Source organism: Lithobates pipiens, unplaced genomic scaffold (genome assembly GCF_037356315.1).
Source record: "Lithobates pipiens isolate NorthernLeopardFrog02 unplaced genomic scaffold, aLitPip1_a1.2 Scaffold_16, whole genome shotgun sequence".
In the NCBI taxonomy this organism is placed as follows: Eukaryota; Metazoa; Chordata; class Amphibia; order Anura; family Ranidae; genus Lithobates; species Lithobates pipiens.
Genome location: NW_027507748.1, coordinates 165,732,515 through 165,753,150, shown reverse-complemented (window position 1 = coordinate 165,753,150; position 20,636 = coordinate 165,732,515). Strand labels below are relative to the sequence as shown.

Sequence of the window (20,636 nt, the reverse complement as noted above, 5' to 3'; positions counted from 1 at the left end):
CCAGGAAGTATCCAGGTGCCCATATAGCAATAGGAAGCTCAAGGGATAGGAGCTCAATAAGGAAAGAAGAGCCAAAAGGTCTGAAGGTTTTTTTTATGCACAGCTCGGCCAGAGACAGATATCATTTAAGGGTGGATCCTAGAGGTCATATAGTTAGGGGATCATACATTCCATAAAGCATAAGGCCGGATCTGATGTGCCAAACCTTTCAAAGAATGGTCTCAAACTGAGCCAATCCTTGCTGAACTGGCTGAATTTTGATCCATCTATAGCCAGCTTTAGGGGAGGATCAGTGCTTATGTCACTGTGCATGTAATGGTTTCATTGTTACAACAAAGGTGTAAAATGTAAACATATATACATGTTTCATATATCTAGATTTAAAAAAAATACAAGATGCATACAACTTTTAATCACACATGAGAGCGCGGAGCAAGAAACATTTTGAAAAAAAAAAAAAGGAACAAAATATACTTACAGGGGTATCAAAGTATAGTTTATTCGGTTATCCGTAAGCAACTTTTTTCCACTAAAAACACATAAATACATGAAAAATATTAATAAGCTTGCAATGCTAATCAATATACAACATTATACAATACTTAAAGTGGTTCCAAAGCCCTAAGGTAATTTTACCTTAATGCATTCAAAACAATTGCACAGAGCAGGTAAGTATGAAAATTACAATTAGGTATGATAATTTTAATTACAAAAAAATTGAAGGCTTTAATATCACTTTAAATTAAAATGTAAAGTAAAAACAAAACTGCAAATGAAAATGCTGATAACTCTAGTTTCAATCAAAGCCTCAAGCACATGGATGCTTAATATCTCCTGTGTGCTGATGTGTAAAATCCCCCGTGATTTCTGACAGCTTATCCAGGGAGCTGAATGTGCTGCCTCCAAAAAAACGTGAATAGCTGTATGCAGCCGTGTTTGGGGAAATGCCAATGTCTTCTACATCAGCATTTACCCACAGATGCATGTATGGTGCTTCTCCCCAAACAGGAAAGTGGTGCCTTTGGGGGGAAGCACCAAATATGCTTGTATGGGTAAACACTAATGCGTCATCAGCGGTTACGCACGCACTGCCGTGTATGGAAATTTCCTTGAATTAACAGCTGTATGCTTCACATATGGCTCCTGCCAGAAAGTTCCAGGGATTTTACACCTCTTTACACAGGAGCTGCTAAGTGTCCATGTTCATGAGACCTAACTCTTTCCTGTTAAGACCAGATGTTCAGGGGAGTAGCACTGAAAGAACAGGGGCCAGCAGCACTGAGAATTGTAAATTGCAAGTGCTGCGGAAAGCATTTTCACAAATAGTTTACTGGGGGATGTTTATTTTATTGTGCTCAAAGAACGCTGAGGGTTTAATACAACTTTAAATGCTTTACAGTACCAGCAGCTAAAGAAGTAAACCAAGGCTTGGTTTAAAAAGTATTTTGCTGCTTGTCATAAACTGTATATGTAAATGTATTAGGCTTGAAGATCCAAAATGTCCAACCTCCAAAATCCCATGGTGGCTGTTCGCACATGAGCACTCAGGCACCTGTATCTCAATACCTGATATTCTCAAAGCTACATGAGCTACCTTTGAGGCAGATTTGGCCCCATAAACTTAAATGCAAACCTGCAAATGCTCAAATTGAGTTTTGTGGGTGTTTTTCGGGCATTTATTTTAGTTTGCCTGTAAGAACTGGTCTTGTCCCACTACTGCTTCCATTGGCTAAAAACAAAATGCCTGAAGCTCGAATACACATGTACAATACTAGCGATACACTTCTAATATCGTTTGTATATGCATGCAAAATGCTCTAAGGCTCGGTTCACACAGGGGTGGCACAACTTGGAGCGCCGCGACCTGTACACGATCAGCGGCGACTTGCAAAACGACTTCTGTATAAAAGTCAATGCAAGTCGCCTGAAGTAGTACAGGGACCTTTTTTCTAAGTCGGAGCGACTTGAGTCGCTCCTATTAGAACGGTTCCATTGTACAGACCGGAGCGCGACTTGTCAGGCGGCTAAGTTGCCTGGACAAGTCGCCCCTGTGTGAACCGAGCCTAATAAAGACTCCTGAAAATGCCTAAAAATCATTCTGCTCAGGGGTGAATGCAGCCTTAATGTCCATCGTCTGTGCACAGGGCACTTTAATAACTGAAAACAATAATTTGTATCATTTTTTTATACAATTTTCTTATATATAGAATTTTGCATAAATAACTTTTTGACATCACCTAACTTTGGCAACGCTGGAGCGGAATAAGCTACTGAAACTGGAATAAAAATATGTACTTACTTTTTGTCAGCTGTACAGTTCTGCAACAAAAAAATGTATATTAAGTATAACTGTGAAAGTTTATATCATATTGTGCTTTGATAGTGCTTCGGTTATAGCCTATATGTGTGTATCTATTTGTGTTCTGCACAAGCTACAAAAAGCATAGAACAAAATATGTCACTCTTTGCAGACAAATAAAAATAAATGGTGTACAAAAATGTATAAAGTGCGAACACACAGACTCCTGTAGTGTATCAGGCATTTACAGGAATTCTACAGTTCTACAAACTTCTAAAGCTCTACAAAAATCCGGGATGAAGAAACTCACTCAGTCTCTATACTTAATAAGCCTGAAAGTGGTATAGAAGGGTTGGTGTAATTTGAAGTCCAACTCCAACCAGACTTTATTTTTTCAGTTTCAAATAAACTGGGAAAAGGCTAAAGCCTCTATCAGGTTTAATTGTTTGTGTTATTGTTGGGGTTCTTCCTGTGGCCCACTTCCTTTAACTTCCTTTAAGCTAGCTGAAAGCTTGGCAAATGCTTTCTTAATTATTACTGTACACTGCTTTTCAGTCAAAGGTTTACAAGACAAAGCTTATGTAAACAAGGTCCAAATTATGATGGTCATGGTATCGACACCTGCAATCTCTTCCTCTATCGTCTCTGCCGAGCCCTCTCTCACCCCATTGTTGGATAACCCATCCTTTCCTGTAGGTCACCATTCAGATACTTTTCTAAGCTGGGATAAATCTTTTTGACCACATGTATGGTGTGTTCTGGATGCCAACTCCCGCATGTCATTTTTCACAGCTATCAGCCTTACATGGGAACCCTATGGGGCCTTTGGTTCACATACCTACAAGTGCAAAGCTTTGAACTGATATTCATCGCCCTCTTACTCTGTTCAAGCAGCTCTGTATTTCTCCTACTTCCCCTGACCACTCCAATTCCAAGACATATACCTTGCTTTTTTCCAAAATAACACTCAAACTATCCATTTCTTGCACCATTCCAGAACATATTTAAAACTGAAATTACTCACTACCTCACCCGTTCCAGAATACACCATATTTTCCCATCCCACTTGGACTCTTGTTGGCACTGTAAGGCCTCCACTGGCCCTTTTCTGCTTGTCTGGGGGACCTGTCCCTCTGCCCATAACCTTTCGGACTCTGTGATTCATCTTTATAACATTATAACATCTTTTCTCAGGAATTGGTCTCCAATACTCCTGAACGTGCCCTTTTAACCCTCCTTCCTCAATTGTTTCCTCAAGTGAAGAACTCTCATTTTTTATTTTTAGTTAGACAATTGATCCCTAGGCATTGGAAATCTACCGTTCATTTGTTCTCTGAATGACTTAAGACTCTCAATGATTTTATAAATATACAAGAATTGGTTGCTAACAATGATGATACTTTAGAGAAGTTTACTCAGGTTGGTATGGATCATGTTCAAGAACCCTACTCCGCTAAAAAACTAACTTCACTGACACCTGCTGTTATGGCCCTTTTGTTTGATTAATGTTTTTGGTCAGTGATGTTGTGCATGTCACTGTACTGAGTGCTATTCCTGATCTGCACTTCAGATCAAATTTAGAGTTGTAGAAATTTATTGGCACAATCATTGTTTGGTTTTACTAATATCTTCAGCTACTAACTCATTGGCAGATAAAAGATTTTTTTTTAATTTTTGAATGCTTGATCTGGATTTGTGAGGTGCCCATCCCATCCTCTATTTTCATTTTATATATTTACCCATAGTAAACCCATACAAGTTTTAATTTCTACAATGGTATTTGCTTTCATACTTTTCCAACATATTGTATAGAGAGTGCTTTTACTTTTTTTATAACACAATAAGAAAAACACACTTACGCCTTGAATAATGACTTCATAAACTGTTGGGAAACAAAAACACACTATCAGCAATTTTGGTAGGCTTTGATGACAATTTTTCTCCCTAATCTAATTTTACGATTTAATGGTCCAGTCCACTTATTCAAATCACCATTGTTTCCTCCCAATAGGCCAAAATTGGAACCCTCACATATACTTCCATATGGTTAATAAAGATATCTGTAAATTGCCATCTGCATGCATTCCTGCTAACACCTAGTTCTTGATACTTCTAAGGAGATCAGGGCAGATGCACCATGGTCACCACCATAGAGGGAAATTAAACATTTAGACGACAGTAGGCTGATTGCGAGTTTTGGAGATCTGTGTAGTTAATCACCTTTAGCCACATCTGTTTCAATCAGGACTGGATTAAGGTAGATGCTATTGGAGCTGCAGCCCCAAGCCCCTACCTTAATATAGGCCCGGCCACCCAAAAAGAACAGGCCACGCATGGAAAGCAATGGACCGGCAGGGAGAGATCTGCCCTGACTGACCCTGCATTCTGCATGCACCGCCTAGGCTGGGTGGCAGGATTAATTACGTGCACCAGGCAACAGAGCCAGGACAAGGGGGGCAGAACGGGCAACTCCCCCGGGTGCTGTATTGAGGGGGCGAGCTGCCGTGTTGGCCACTTCTGTTACTCCTGTTAGAAGGAACAGCAGCTGATGGAGGGAGGATTCATATTTCTCCTCCCTTCAGTCTGCATTGGGGGGAAAAAGACACAGAACTGTCCTTAATCCCCTTTAATGAACAAAACAAATAACTGTTACATTTTAATAAATCATATTTTTTACTATTGGGACTATTTACTATCACCATTCTTTTCTCTAGTTCCTATATTTCCAGTGGGTAACAAAATCCTTATCACCAGACCCATGCTCTTAATCTGGCCCAGGTTTCAATTGCTTTTGCTGCTTTGCTATTGCAAATATAACCAAGAAAACATATATCTAAAGCAGTTTATTGTGTGAAACTAATGAAAATTGGTTTACTGTACTGCAGTTTGCATTTTGTATCTATTAGATCCTTGCATATGCATACCTCCCAATTTTGGAACTTGAGAATGAGGGACACTAAGGGACGAAGAAGCACGCATCGCAGGGAAAATGGACGTGGCTAAAATGTGCAGAATTTTGGGATGGCTTAAAAGAGCATTGTTAGAAGTCCCCCTTTCATATTAGAAATCCCCCTTTCATATTTATGAGTCCCCTTCACATCAGAAGTCCTCCCTTTCACATCAGCAATTCCCCCTTCACACGAAAGCACCCTTTCACATCAGGAGTCTCCCCTTCACATCCACTTTATATCTAACAGATTGGAGTTAGAACTCTGTATGGTGATGTAATACAAAAAAAAAAAACAGAACAGACTCACTCTATATACACTGTGCATTGCCTTTTAGAAGAAATTTGCTCATTCCTCTTTGGGTGCTCTTAGGGATCAGCATAGTGATCTGTACCAGTATGCAGTGAATTAGAGTTGCAGTTTCTGGTGACTGTGCAGTATGAGCTGAAGAGACAGCATACTAAGAGGATGAGGCACAGGCAGGCATGTACTGGCCATCGGGACTACCGGGAGTTTCCCGGTGGGCCGATGGCTCAGTGGGCCACTCTGATGTAAGGGGGCTGGTGATGGGACACTCTGATGTAAGGGGGTGCTGATGGGACACTCTGATGTAAGGGGGCTGCTCATTGGACACTCTGATGTAAGGGGGTGCTGATGGGACACTCTGATGTAAGGGGGTGCTGATGGGACACTCTGATGTAAGGGAGTGCTGATGGAACACTCTGATGTAAGGGGGCTGGTGATGGGACACTCTGATGTAAGGGAGTGCTGATGGGACACTCAAAATGTAAGTGGGCCGGTCTGGATGAAGTCCAGGGCCAAATTTCTGTCCCAGTCCAGCCCTGGGCACAGGAACTGGACTGCACAATGACACAGATGGCACCGGGATGTGTGATAGGAGTTGGGGATGAGAAAATACAATCAGAGATGGGGACCAGGAAGTGTGATAAGAGATGGAAACCTAGAAGTGTGATAGGAGGTGTGATAGGAGATGGGGATCTGGAAGTGTGATAGGAGAAGGCAATCTGGAAGTGTGATAAGAGAGGGGGGCCTGGAAGTGTGATAGGAGAGGTGGACCTGGAAGTGTGATAGGGGAGCGGGACCTGGAAGTGTGATGGAAGAGGGAGACCTGGAAGTGTGATAAGAGAGGGGGGCCTGGAAGCGTGATAAGAGAGGGGGGCCTGTAAGTGTGATAAGAGAGGGGGGCCTGGAAGTGTAATAAGAGAGGGGGGCCTGGATGTGTGATAGAAGAGGGGGGCCTGGAAGTGTGATAGGAGAGGGGGACCTGGAAGTGTAATGGGGGGGCCTGCAAGTGTAATAGGAGACAGGGGCCTGGAAGTGTAATAGGAGAAGGGGACCAGAAAATGTGATCAGAGAAGTTGACCTGGAAGTGTGATAGGAGAGGGGGACCTGGAAGTGTAATGGGGGGGGGGGGGCTGCAAGTGTAATAGGAGACAGGGGCCTGGAAGTGTAATAGGAGAAGGGAACCAAAAAATGTGATCAGAGAAGTTGACCTGGAAGTGTGATAGGAGAGGGGGACCTGGAAGTGTGATAAGAGAGGGGGACCTGGAAGTGTGATAAGAGAGGGGGCCTGGAAGTGTGATAGGAGAGGGGACCTGGAAGTGAGATAGGAGAGGGGACCTGGAAGTGGGATAGGAGAGGGGGCCTGGAAATGTAATAGGAGATGGGGACCAGAAAGTGTGATCAGAGAAGTTGACCTGGAAGTGTGATAGGAGAGGGGGACCTGGAAGTGTGATCAGGAAGGGGGACCTGGAAGTGTGATAGCAAAGGGAGGCCTGGAAATGTGATAGGAGATGAGACCAGAAAATGTGATCAGAGAAGGGGACCAGAAAATGTGATCAGAGAAGGGGACCTGGAAGTGTGATAGGAGAGGGGGACCTGGAACTGTGATAGGAGAGGGGGACCTGGAAGTCTGAAATAAGAAGGGGAACTAGAAGTTTGAGAGAACAGGGGTACCTGCGCAATGTGAAAGGAGGAGGGCACTTGGGCAATATAGTACTTTATATTTCCATCGCACACGTTCCTGGATGCATTCTCAGATTTGGGTGCTGTAGCAACAACCAGCTGGATACTGGTTCAAGTCACGGTGAATTTATTGCATGATCACAACACGATCATGCAATAAATCACCCGCTTGAACGCTATTTGTGTCGTTCCATGGTGCGTTGGCAAATATCTTCACCGTGACTTGAACCAGTATCCAGCTGGTTATTGCTACAGCACCCAAATCTGAGAGCGCACCCAGGAATGTGTGCGATGGGAATATAATGTACTATATTGCCCAAGTGCCCTCCTCCTTTCACATTGCGCAGGTACCGTTCCACTTGTGTCGTTCCATTTGGGCAATATGACACTTAGCTAACACCTGTGCATTGTAACAGTAGAGTGACACCTGGGAACTAAGACAGGAGAAGGGCAACTGGGCAGTGTGAAAGGAGGGGAGAATGTGACAGTAGAAGGACCCCTGGGCAAACACTATACCCGGCAGAGAAAATACTGGAATCATAGGTTGCTGGGCAGAAGTGGTCCTTCTACATCACCAGGTGAGTGCAGCCTGGCGAGGGAGCGGTTCTCTTACATTGCTTGACGGGAGCAGCCTGGGGTGGAAGTGGTCCTTCTATATCACCGAGCGGGAGCAGCCTGGGGTGGGAGCGAACCTCCTATATCACCGGGCAGAAGCAGCCTGGGGTGGGAGTGGTCCTTCTATATCACCGAGCGGGAGCAGCCTGGGGTGGGAGCGAACCTCCTATATCACCGGGCAGGAGCAGCCTGGGGTGGAAGTGGTCCTTCTATATCACTAAGCGGGAGCAGCCTGGGGTGGGAGCAAACCTCCTATATCACCGGGTGGGAGCAGCCTGGGGTGGAAGTGTTCCTAATACATCAAGTGGTGGGAGCCCATATAAGTTTTACTTAACTGGACGAGCGGCCTGTGGACAAGAAGTGGGACCCGAAGTCGGGGGGGAGTTGGGAGGCAGAGCAGAGCGGCACAGTACTGGTTTCCTCGTGATGTGCCTGTCTGCAAAGTGTTTCATTGGCTGCTAGGACGCCAGCGGTCCTAGCAACCAATGACTGCAAAAAGGAGGGGAGCATGATGCAGTGTGTGAGAGCACACATTGCATTCATTAAGGATGCAACAACTAAGTGGATCCCAGTACTGCAGCTTGTTCCAGCAGTGTGCTCCAGGACTCCAGCCCAGATCCGTTTGACCCCAGGACTTACTTGAAATTTGGGGATGATCCTGTGGAATTCAGGACAGTTGGGAGGTATGCATAGGAGAGCAAAATGCGATTTCATTAGATGTAAACATTTTCAAAGAACAATGAGAAACTGACCTGTGCCTTTACATAGAAAATCTGAATGGCAAATATTACTGTACACTATAAAGAAAAACAAAACATAGATATATTACTAGACATATTTAAAACTTCCAGATTTACAAATTATATAATATATCAAAACTTTACTCTGTAGCAGAGCTCAATCCTATTCGACATTCAGGGTGGTGCCATTTTAACATTAGGACAGGAACACTTAGGTAAGTCAAATCATTACACAACAAATTAAAAAATTATATGTATTAATATAATCAGATTTGGTCGTGTATAACTCTGTCTAGATACAGTAAATATGCAGACAGGCATTCCACAGAGTAGAGTATAATGAAATGCTTGTCTCCTTTCAGTCCTAGGAAGAATGGAAATCCATTATATTCCATGGGGTTGATTTACTAAAGGAAAATAAGTTGCACTTTGCAAGGCAAATTTTCCCCAGAGCTTAGTGAACAAGGAGAAGCTTTGCTGACACCATCCAATCATGTGCCAGCTAAAACGCTGTTCCTTTTCTTTCCTTGCACATGATTGGATATTCTTTGCACAGTGAAATGGCACCACATTCACCAAGTTCTGGGAAAACCTTCCTTAGCACAGTGCAACTTCCATTGCAAAGTGAACAGCCTATTTGCCTTTAGTAAATCAACCCCTATGACTGAGAGTGTAGTATTGCAGAATTACCAGTTCTCACATGGAGGAACATTGTCCGGCTGTTGACAGATCACACTGTTTATACAGGCAGTCTGGTTTGGGATCTGGAATGTTTATCACCCCTTTGCAGGAAAGGATCAAAAAGGTGAGTAGAGGCATATGAAGGTTTATCATTTCTAGGTGCATGTCATGCCGTCCATCACCATAGATTGTGGTATACATCTGCATACCTCGCAACATTTTGAGATGGGAATGAGGGACACCTACTAGCAAACGTATGTAGGCATAGGACACACCCCCAGCCACGCCCCCTTAAAGTGGAAAAAAAAAAGTTTTAAATCCACAAGTGCTTTTTTTTACGACTACTATTCCTTTATGTTGCCTTTTAAAATTGAAAAATACTAGAAATTGGATGAAAGGTTTAGCACTGGGGAAGACTTTTTGAAGAATAAAAAGTGCATTTTATATACATCTATATAGATCAGACCGAAATGAGGGACAAATGAGGAGGAAAGAGGGACAGCGGGACATTGCTCCAAATCAGGGACAGTCCCTTGAAATCAGGGACAGTTGGGAGCTATGAACAACTGTACTGCTAACTTATTGTTTTTGTAGTTGTAACTGATAAAAATGGACAGAGTGTAAATGCAGTAATGATTTTTTTTGTGATCAGAAATTGCTTTGGAGTGGCTTGCTTAAAATTACCACGTGTATAACTAGTATTACTTTTTAACCAATGTGTGGAAGTAATGAGCAAAAGATAATGCTGCTGCCAGATCACTGTCTATGTAAGAAAAAATAAGGGATGAGCTGTTTTTATGGCTGAAAGCAATCATTCAGATTCATTGAAAATTTAAGCTTTCTTGAAACAGCCAATCACATGCATAATATATAAAATAGAAACTAAATTATTCATTTAATTTAAAGCAAAATTCACTTTCTATCAGCACCTAAAGAATACGTGAACCCAAAATATCATATTTCTGATATGTGCCTGCTGTACAGGGGTGGTGCAGTGCATTTTGTCTGCTCGGGCGAAGGTGCATTTTTCTGCTCCAACACTCCACTGCACCTCATTCCTGTGCAATTCACATGCGGTTCTGTGCAGTGCAATTAAAGCCAATTTTGAATGGACTCAAATTGCCACGTAGCTTAAAAGTGCAGGCACCTTTTTTTAACCAAACTGGACCTGGCTCACAAGGTTTTTTCTGTACCATGCGATCCGGTTCAGGCAAACGCACTGCGTTTGTGACCTGCTTTTGGGGTGTTGTTAACTTTGAATTGATACCTTACGCAGATTGCGAAACACTGGGTTTGCAGTGCGGTGCAGGAAATGCACAGGGATCACAGCGTTCCCCATACTACACATGTGTGAGCCTCAGCTTGTACTCTGAATTGTATATGAATTGTACAGGAAACGCTCTGCATTCACATGTGATTCAGTGCAGTGCGACCTGAGCCCATTTTTTTTTTAATTGGCTCTAATCACGCCACAACACACCAAAGTCCTGCATGCAGTTTTGGAACCACACTGCAACTGGATTACATATTTGTACTGTACCATGCGATACAGTGCAGGCAAATGCTCTGCATTTGCGACCTGCATTTGGAGTTTCATTAACACCGACACCAGCTGCAGATTGCAAGGGCAGTACAATATGAATGCGCTGTGGGAAACGCGCATGGATCCTGGGTTTTCTGCACAGTGCTCTAGTGTAGGTGAGGGCTAGGTCTGTCTATGACAGTAATCAATGGGCAGATCCCTGGACCTCTCATCTTTGTGTAGTTCATGCCCGGCTGGTGATCAGGGATGGTAGATCAGTGATTTGTACAATCATGGAGGGATTCCTCCTCCTCTCACTTCTTCCTGCAGCTGGGCTCCTCATTCTGCACCCCTGTGTGTCCCCTCAATCTTCCGACACAGTCTGGGCATCTCCCCCCCCAGTCTCAATGTCCCCCTCTTTGTCAGGAGCCCCCCTGTGTGTGCAGATCCCTGGCCATCCCCAGTGGTTCCTGACTCAGACCCTGCCTGCACACATATTTCGCCTTCGGACGACTCCCGGGTCATTGAGAATGCTGAGTTTGTCAGATAGCTTCTCCTGACTAGGCTGCAGCACCGAGCAGAACATGCTGCCTGCTCTCCCCTACAGGAGCTGGAGGTGGCCTCATCAGGAGCAGAAAGGAAATGAGGAGGTACAGCGAATTTCCCAGATGGCCGGGGGAATGGAGGAGACGAGAGGAAGAAAATTGCTCAGGTAGCTTCAATGCTGCACAGGTAAACCTGAGAACACTGTTGCTTAGCACCTCCCACAGCCCCTTCTTTTCTGCCAAGATGTGGGATTGTCCACCGCCAGCACATTTCCTGGGACTGGAGATTCAGATTTTCATGCCTCCTCTCTCAATCCTGGCACCTAAGCCGCTTACTGTATACGCTGGCGCTGGCCCTGCTGGTGTACCATGTACTTGTATGAAAAAGTATCCTGTTCTCTTTGTATTGCTTCCTTTGTGCTCCTGCCAGTCTCTCTGCTTTCCTATAAAAACTGACCACACTAGGCAGGAGGGGACAGCGTTGTCAATTCCCTAGCTGAGCTGAGAATTTAGCTTGCTTTCCTCCAATGATCAGACTTCTGTTGATATCCCCCATCCCTGCACAGTCATCCACTGGAAAGATTAGTGTGCCATTGTTTCTTCTCCTTGAGCTCTTTATGCAGCTGAGAACACAGATTGAGATCACTTATAAAAAAAAAGGGGTAAAATAATGTTTTTTTTATATGTATGCACAAATGTTTTGCCTTTCTTTTCTATACTAAACTAAATGAATGAGTTGTTTTACAAGGTGAGGGTTCACATATACTTTAAAGAGGAGCTGCACCTTACAAAAAAAAATTAAAAGTCAGCAGCTACAAATACTACAGCTGCTGACTTTGAGACCCCATTCACACCTGAGCGTTTTGTAGCTTGACGCCTGAAAAAACGCTGGAGGGGAAAAAATCCATTATTCTCACATCTCCACTCCAAGTCGCCTGAAGCACGAATCGGGCTGATTTGGGCGTTTTTCATCTTTTAACATTGGTGACCTTTTGCCCTGCACACATTCGCGGCAAATCACGGTAAAAAAACGCAGCGAATCGCGGTAAAAAACGCCGCAAATCGTGGTAAAAAACGCCGCAAAAAACGCTACGCTCAGGTGTGAATGCAGCCTTAATAAATGGACGCTTACCTGTTCCAGGGTCCAGCGATGTCGGCAGCAGATGATGAGCAATCGCTCGTCTCTCAGCCGCCATCCTCTGTCAGAAAATCAGGAAGTGAAGCTTTGCAGCTTTACTGCCCGGTTCCCTACGGCGCATGCGCGGGTCGTGCTGCACATCTCCACTGGTCCCCGCTGTGTCCTGGGAACTGTGTGTTTCCCAAAACACAACGGGGGGGGGGGGGTTGGGGGTGGTGGAGCATCTGCTGCTAGCTGCGGCTAGATTGTCCCAGAAGTGGGTGCAGATACCTCTATTATACAGGTATCTGCACCCCCCTCCCCCCGAAAGGTACCAATTGTGGCACCAGATGGGGGGAGGGTTCCAATGAGTGGACCTTCCACTTTAGGGTGGAGGTCCACTTTAAGTAACAAGGTTTTTCTTAAGTTATGTTAAGTCCATTTATGATTTTATTTAATAACAATGATACTTACATTTCTGAACTTCAGTGCTGTAGTTTTGTACACAAGTCATATTTTCTGAAATGAAATGTAACAGTTTTAAACAAATGTTCAACATGGATCACCATCTATAAACTGGAGCAAAGACAGGGTTTTAAAATCAAAATGATGTTACGTGGCCATTTTAAATCAAAACAATATTTACTAGAGTTCTCCTGTGTAGCAAACCTTTGGATCTTCTAGGTGCCAGAATGCACAGTAACTTGACAAACCACCCTAGTATCCTCATAATCGGGGAGGCTAATGATCAGGCCAGTAGCATATCACCCATGTGTGCAGGGTGTTCACTGCACACGGGCCCTGGGGGGGGGGGGGGCACTGTGACCCACACTGCTCACATGGATGATCCCTAGGTTGACAGTCCGGAAGATCGGTGCAGCGGGGGGAAAGTTGCAAGCACAAGCCATCCTGTATGACTTTTCAGCTGACAGCATCTTCTTGTCCCCTCCCTCCCGCGACTGTAAGCTGAAAAGTCATACAGGGAGATCTGTGCTTGTAACTTTCCCTAGCCACACCGATCATCCAGGCTATCTCCTGTGTCCTCCACCGGCAGCCCTCTGTGTCCTCCTCTGGCAGCCCTCCGTGTCCTCCTCCGGCCCCCTTGTACTTCTCCTCCTCTGGCCGATGTGTCCTCCTCCTCTGCCCCCTCACCCCCCTACAAGCGGCTTCCCTCCTCTCTCGCCGGGTGCAGGTGATCTGTCAGGATGGAGAGCGGAGGAAGGAGCCAGTAAATATGTAATTTACCAGCTCCTTTCTTTTCTGAATTGGACATAGATGGCTCCTGTGTCCTGTAATAACTGTGTGTTACTCTGCTTCAGTTTATGAATGAAAGGGAGATGCTGTCTCCCGTCCATTGATCTTCAATGCTGAGGCTTCTGAGAAAGGGACTGGGGAATTTGTGTTCTCAGTCCCTTTCCATGTCTAAAAGGGGAGATGTCAGGGGCCTAGACCCCTGATATATCATCAAAGCCCACCAACAGGGCTGATCAAAACAAAAACTAAAAATGCAATAAATATTTAAAAAATGTAATTGTAATATAATGATAAAAAAACTTAATTGAAAAAAAATAAATAAACAACTTCTGACAAATAATAAAAAAAGAATTGTAAAAAATAATAGATAATAAAAAAAAAAATACTGACACCGTCCACAGCCCTATTGACACTGTCCACTACCCCCACCACCAATCATTGTGAAAAAAATAATACAAAAATAACTTTGTAAAAAATAATAAAAACATAATTTGTTAAAAAAATAATAAAAATAAAAGACATTGACACTTACACCATCCACTGCCCTACTGATACCTTCCACTGGCTCCCAAAAAGCATTTTGAAAAAATAGAAAACAAAAATGCAAAAAAATTAAATTGTAAAAAAAATAAAAAAAAATAAAGAACCAATGACCTTGGGCACATGCACTCAACTTCTTTGGTCGCCTATGGCGAGGCCTGTTCTGAGTGGAACCTGTCCTGTTAAACTGCTGTATGGTCTTGGCCACCATGATGCAGCTCAGTTCCAGTGTCTTGGCAATCTTCTTATAGCCTAGGCCATATTTATGTAGAGCAGCAATTCATTTTTCAGATCCTCTGAGAGTTCTTTGCCATGAGGTGCCATGTTGAACTACCAGTGACTAGTATGAGAGCATGAAGGCGATAACACCAAATTTAACACACCTGCTCCCCATTCACACCTGAGACCTTGTAACACTAACAAGTCACATGACTCCGGGGTGGGAAAATGGCTAATTGGGCCCAATTTCACTTGTTTCCAGCGATTTAGACATTAATGGTGTGTTAAGCTATTTTGAGGGGATGGCAAATTTACACTGCTATACAAGCTGTACACTCACTACTTTACATTGTAGCAAAGTGTCATTTCTTCAGTGTTGTCACATAAAAGATATAAAATATTTACAAAAATGTGAGGGGTGTACTCATTTTTGTGAGATACTGTATAGTGGCTTCTGTTCAACTTTCATTGTTATTTCTATTTAAGTGGATTATCCACATTATCAATTAGACTGCATGCAATGAGGAGCAGGGACTCTCGAGATTGTTGTGCCTTGTACTTACCTTTGTATCATATGAATACAATTCTAAGAAGATTGCAGCATTATTTGGAGTGCAGAGGTTTTACTTAAATTGTCATGATAAAACCATTGTTAAAGTAAAGTCAAAACCCCTGATCTGCCAACTTATAGTTCATTGGCATACTGAGTTGGAAATTGGAATCCAACAAACATCATGTAATGTCCTTTCTCAATAAAGACATTAATAATAAAACAGTTGATATATAAAAGTGGAACAGTCTGGGTAATGTAATAATATAAAGTCTGCTTACCACTAGTTGTGTTTTTAAAGTCTGTTGTGACAAGGGTATTGTTAGTTCTGGGGCTTACAACATTTATTAGTATTTGTTTTGCAACTTTTCAGATACTTCACAATGCGTACTGTACACTCACTGGCCACTTTATTAGGTACACTTGTTCAATTGCTTGGTAACACAAATTGTCAATCAGCCAATCACATGTCAGCAACTCGTAATTAGGCATCTAGATGTGGTGAAGACGTCTTGCTAAAATTCAAACTGAGCATCAGAATGGGAAACGAAGAGGATTTAAATGACTTTGAATGTGGCATGGTTGTTGATGCCAGATGGGCTGGTCTGAGTATTTACAAAACTGCTGATCTACTGGGATTTTCACAAACATCTCTAGAGTTTACAGAGAATGGTTTGAAAAAGAGAATATCCAGTGAGTGGCAGTTGTGTGTACAAGGAAGATGCCTTGTTGATGTCAATGGTCAGAAGAGAATGGGCAGACTGGTTTGAGATGATAGAAAGGCAACAGTAACTCGAATAACCACTTGTTACAACCAAGGTATGCAGATTACCATCTCTGAATGCACAACACATCGAAACTTGAAGCAGATGGCTAAGAACAGGAAACTGAGGCTACAATGTGCACAGGTTCACCAAAATTGGACAATAGAAAATTGGAAAAATATTGCCTGGTCTGATGAGTCTCAATTTCAGCTGTGACATTCAGATGGTAGGGTCAGAGTTTGGCATAAACAACATGGATCATGGATCTATCCTGCCTTGTGTCAATGGTTCAGGCTGGTGGTGTAATGGTGTGGGGGATAGTTTCTTGGCACACTTTGGGCCCCTTAGTACCAATTGAACATTGTTTGAATGCCACCGTCTACCTGAGTATTGTTGCTTACCATGTCCATCCCTTTATGACTAAAGTGTACCCATCTTCTGATGGCTACTTCCAGCAGGACAATGCACCATGTCACTAAGCTCAAATCATCTCTGGTTTCTTAACCATGCCAATGGCCTCTACGTTCACCAGATCTCATTCCAATAGAGCACCTTTGAGAAGTGGTGCAATGGCAGATTCCCATCATGGGTGCGCAGCCGTCAAATCTACAGCAATTGCGTGATGCTATCATATCCATATGGACCAAAATCTCGGAGGAATGTTTCCAATAGCTTGTTGAATCTATGCCACAAAGAATTGGTGCAGTTCTGAAGGCAAAAGGGGTCCAACCCGGTACTAGCAAGGTGTATCCAAGTGGCCGGTAAATGTATATTTCCTTTGAACGCAGACTGTCATTATAGAACCATGGTTGAAGCAACTGAAGTCAATACTTCTGATTTGCCAACATCTAGTTCACTGGCATAATGAGTTGGAAGCCAGAATCTACCAAACATCATGTAACATCCTTACTCAAAAAGTCATTAGTAAGAAAACGGTTGATATGTAAAGTGGAACAGTCTGGGTAATGTAATACTGTAAAGTCTGCTTACCACTATTTGTGCCTTTAAATGCTGTTAATGTTTCATTAGGAGTTCCTGTAGGACCTAAAATCAGCAGTTTAAACATTTATTAGTATTTGTTTTACTACTAGAATTACATTTTCAGATATTTCACAGTTTGTACAGCATATTTACTTTGAACCCAGACTGTCATAACAGAATCATGGTTGGAGCAACTGAAGTGAAAACTTCTGATCTGCCAACTTCTAGTTCACTGGCATACTGAGCTGGTAGATGGAATCTACCAAACATCATGTAACATCCTTACTCAATAAAGACATTAATAATAAAAAAAGTTGATATGTAAAGTGGAACAGTCTGGGTAATGTAATACTGTAAAGTCTGCTTACCACTAGTTGTGTTTTTTACCTCACTAGCGGTAATCCCAAGTGTGGCTCGGGGTGAATTTTCAGTACCAAAAGCGGTAACCCCAAGGGTTCGCGTTGCAGGATCCAGGCAAAGCTTCTTACCTTGTCCTCGGGATCCTGCGATGTCTCCCCGCTGTGTGTGCGGGCCGTGTCCTCCGCTGGATCTATCACAGTTCCGGGCTCCGTTCCCTGAGAGCATCGCAACGCATGGGGACGGAGCCCGGCGCCAAATTCAGAAAGTGAAAAACACAATACATACAATACACTGTAATCTTACAGATTACATTACTGTATCAAATTATTTCACCTCCCTTTTGTCCCTAATGCGCCAGTGCCCTCCCTGCACTTTTATATTATATATATATTGTTCTTTCTGCCTGCAAACTTGAGATTTTCATGACAACCAAAAAGTGTCCCTTTACATCAAAAGCAGTTTTAAACCAGCTAGAAAACAGTGATAATAAATTAGAATCACTTTCAGAACTGAGCAATAACGATTTGTGGGGAAATTCATCATCAAACACTGAAAGTAATGACAGCGACAATTCTGCAACTGAGTTTAAGCATTTTTGATTTGATTACATTATTGAATCATTATTATTATATTATTATTTGTTATAATTATTTACAGTTATTTATTATATTATAATTTATGATTTTGTGTTTCAAACTTTATCATATTCCGGCTATCTATTAGACAGATTTAAGTGTGTTATTCCTTAGCATTACAGGCCTACAATATAAAACGCCAAATTTCCATGCAAAACAATTGTACCGCTTTGAGCATCAAAAATCTGACATAATCATAATCAAAAGGTAAATGTCTGTTGTGACAGGAGTATCGTTAGCAGTTCTGGAGCTTCCATCACTTACTGTAAGCCCTTGAACACACGGTCGGACATTCCGACAACAAAATCTGTTGGATTTTGTCCAACGGATTTTGTATGAAACTGGTGTTGCATACACACGGTCAGACAACGTTTTCAGAAAATCCGATTGTTCGTAACGTGATGACGTTATTTCTTTACAACGGGACTACGTTCAGGCTAGTAGCCAATAGCTTTGGTTTAGGAATTTGATCTGAGCATGCGTGGCACTTTGTCCGATTGGAATTCTCTACAAGGATTATGTTGTCGGAAATATTTTTTTAGCCCAGCTCTAAAACTTTGTCGGTCGGATATTCCGACGGAAACAGTCCGATGGAGCTCACACACGGTCGGATTATCCGACAACATGGTCCGATCGGACATTTTCCGTCGGAATGTCCGACCGTGTGTACAAGTGCTAAGACCTAAAAGCAGCAAAAAAGTAAAACCTTTAAACATTTATTAGTATTTCTTTTACTAATAGTATTACATTATGAAGGACACCTATCAGCAAACGTATGCAGGCATAGGACACACCCCTTGCCATGCCCAACCAGGAGAATTTTACAAAAAAACAAGATTGGTTAAACCCACAAGTGCTTTTTTTTACCACTACCATTCCTTTGGATGAGGGTGATGAAAGGTTTGAGATGAAAGGTTTACTGCTGGAAAACATTTTTTGATAGATAAAAAGTGCATTTTATATACATCTATATAGATCAGACCCAAATGAGGGACAAATGAGGAAGAATGAGGGACAGAAGGACTTTGCTCCAAATCAAGGACAGTCCCTCGAAATCAGGGACAGTTGGGAGCTATGGGTGAAGTTAGAAATGGATGCACATCTGCACCAAATTTTGCACTCCCCAGTTTTAGTAAATCAACCCCATTAAAAACAGTTGATATGTAAAATGGAACAGTCTGGTTAATGTGACACTATAAAGTCTGCTTACCGCTAGTTGTGTTTTGAAAGTCTGTTGTGTTAGGAGAATCGTTAGGAGTTCTGGAGCTTACATCACTTACTGTAAAACCTAAAAAAAAAAAAAAGAAAAAAAAAAAGGAAAATGTTTCAGATATTTCATAATGTGTACTGTACTTTTCCTTTGAACTTTGTCATGACAGAACCATGGTCGAAGAAACTGAAGTCAGAACTTCTGACCTGCCAGCTTCTATTTTGTAGAGGGAGGCTAAAACTAGAAAATTGGTGTTGGAATTTCTAAATCTTCCTAATTCTAGGTCACTGGCTCACTAAGTAGTTTGAAAAGGCATCAGCTTAATTTAATTGTAGCCAGCTGGAAGGGCTCTTTCACATGGGGCGGATCCGTGATGATCCGCCCTGTGAACATCCGCTTGCTCAGCGGGGATCGCTCCATCGATCCCCGCTGAGCAGGAAGATAACAGGTGTGTCTCTGCACACTGAGCAAGGACAGATCTGTCAGAGTGGCTATGTGAGATCGGATGAGGACGGACCGCAGAGTCCGTCGTCACCCGATCCGATGACAGGTGGAAAAATAGGTTTTTCCTCCGTCACACTTTTTCGGCTCAGAATGGGTCGGATGTCAGCGGACATGTCACCGCTGACATCCGATGCTCCATAGACCTCTATGGAATGTCCATTCAGGTCCGCCTAAAAAACTGACAGGCAGACCTGAACGGATCGGTCATGTGAAAGAGCCAGAAGAATGGGCTGTGTATGTCTGCCTGCTCTCAGTCTCTCTCCTCCCCTACTGTTGCTGCACTGAGACAGAGAGGGCCCTGTGTGTGAATGTGTCCCGGAATGCCCGGGACATTCCCGCAATTAGCAGGTCTGTCCCGGTCCCAGGCACCTTCATTCCGGGACAATACAGTGAATGAAATTGACAGAACGAGGAAACCCCTCCATAGGGCTGGCACTCACTCTGCCTCCATCTGAGACTCTGACCACTGTTTGATAGAGTCGCCTGGCATCTAGAAAATGTGTAACATCCCAACTGTGACTCATGCCCTGCACGCAAAGCGGAGGAGAAGTTAACGTTCTCCTCCTACATGCCACTGCCCTCCATGCTGGGCGACCTGTCAGTATCTGCAGCACCAAACACACTGATGCCGGCACTGCATTCCAGGTCACTATGGTCTCCACCCCCGACTGTCTCTCTGCCTCTATCAGCAGAGCTAACCAAAGCCGCCTCCCCCTCCTCGGCTGTTTACATCAGTACACAGGAGCCAAAGGAGGGGACACCGCTGTGCATTTCCTACGCTGAGGTCTGTTCTAAGATTATTGTATTGTAGGTAGATGGACAGATGAGGGGGACAGTGATCAGTAAAAAAGTAAAACATTTTCAGTTTCCAGTACTGTCACACCTTAACCTCCCTGGCGGTAATCCTCGAGTCTGGCTCGGGCTGCAATTTCAGTACCACGAGCGGTAACCCCGAGCCCGACTCGGGATCGCATCGCTGGATACAGGGAGAGGTTACTTACCTTGTCCCCTGGATCCAGTGATGTCCTCCCGCTGTGTGTGCGAGCTCCTCCGCTTGATTCACACAGTGCCCGAGTGCCGCCGAGCTCCGTTCCCTGCGACGTTACGATGCACGGGAGTGGAGATTGGCGCCAAATTCAAAAAAGTAAAACACAAAACACATACAG

At 43.3% G+C, this 20,636-nt stretch overlaps 1 protein-coding gene across 6 annotated transcripts in view; it reads right to left on the bottom strand.

Annotated features, from left to right (window-relative positions):
- ADGRG2 (adhesion G protein-coupled receptor G2) overlaps positions 1–20,636 on the bottom strand; it is a 204,558-nt gene that overhangs the window by 45,894 nt on the left and 138,028 nt on the right. For 4 of the 6 annotated variants that reach the window (XM_077480746.1, XM_077480745.1, XM_077480749.1 and 1 more), the window contains 7 exons: positions 18,967–19,044; positions 16,771–16,824; positions 12,928–12,972; positions 8,601–8,645; positions 4,159–4,181; positions 2,300–2,319; positions 479–529 (listed from right to left, as the gene is read on the bottom strand). In XM_077480746.1, the coding sequence (XP_077336872.1) occupies positions 479–529; positions 2,300–2,319; positions 4,159–4,181; positions 8,601–8,645; positions 12,928–12,972; positions 16,771–16,824; positions 18,967–19,044 (316 nt within the window). The remainder of the gene's footprint in view (positions 1–478; positions 530–2,299; positions 2,320–4,158; positions 4,182–8,600; positions 8,646–12,927; positions 12,973–16,770; positions 16,825–18,966; positions 19,045–20,636) is intronic. The other 2 variants (XM_077480748.1, XM_077480751.1) reach the window with 2 other exon arrangements.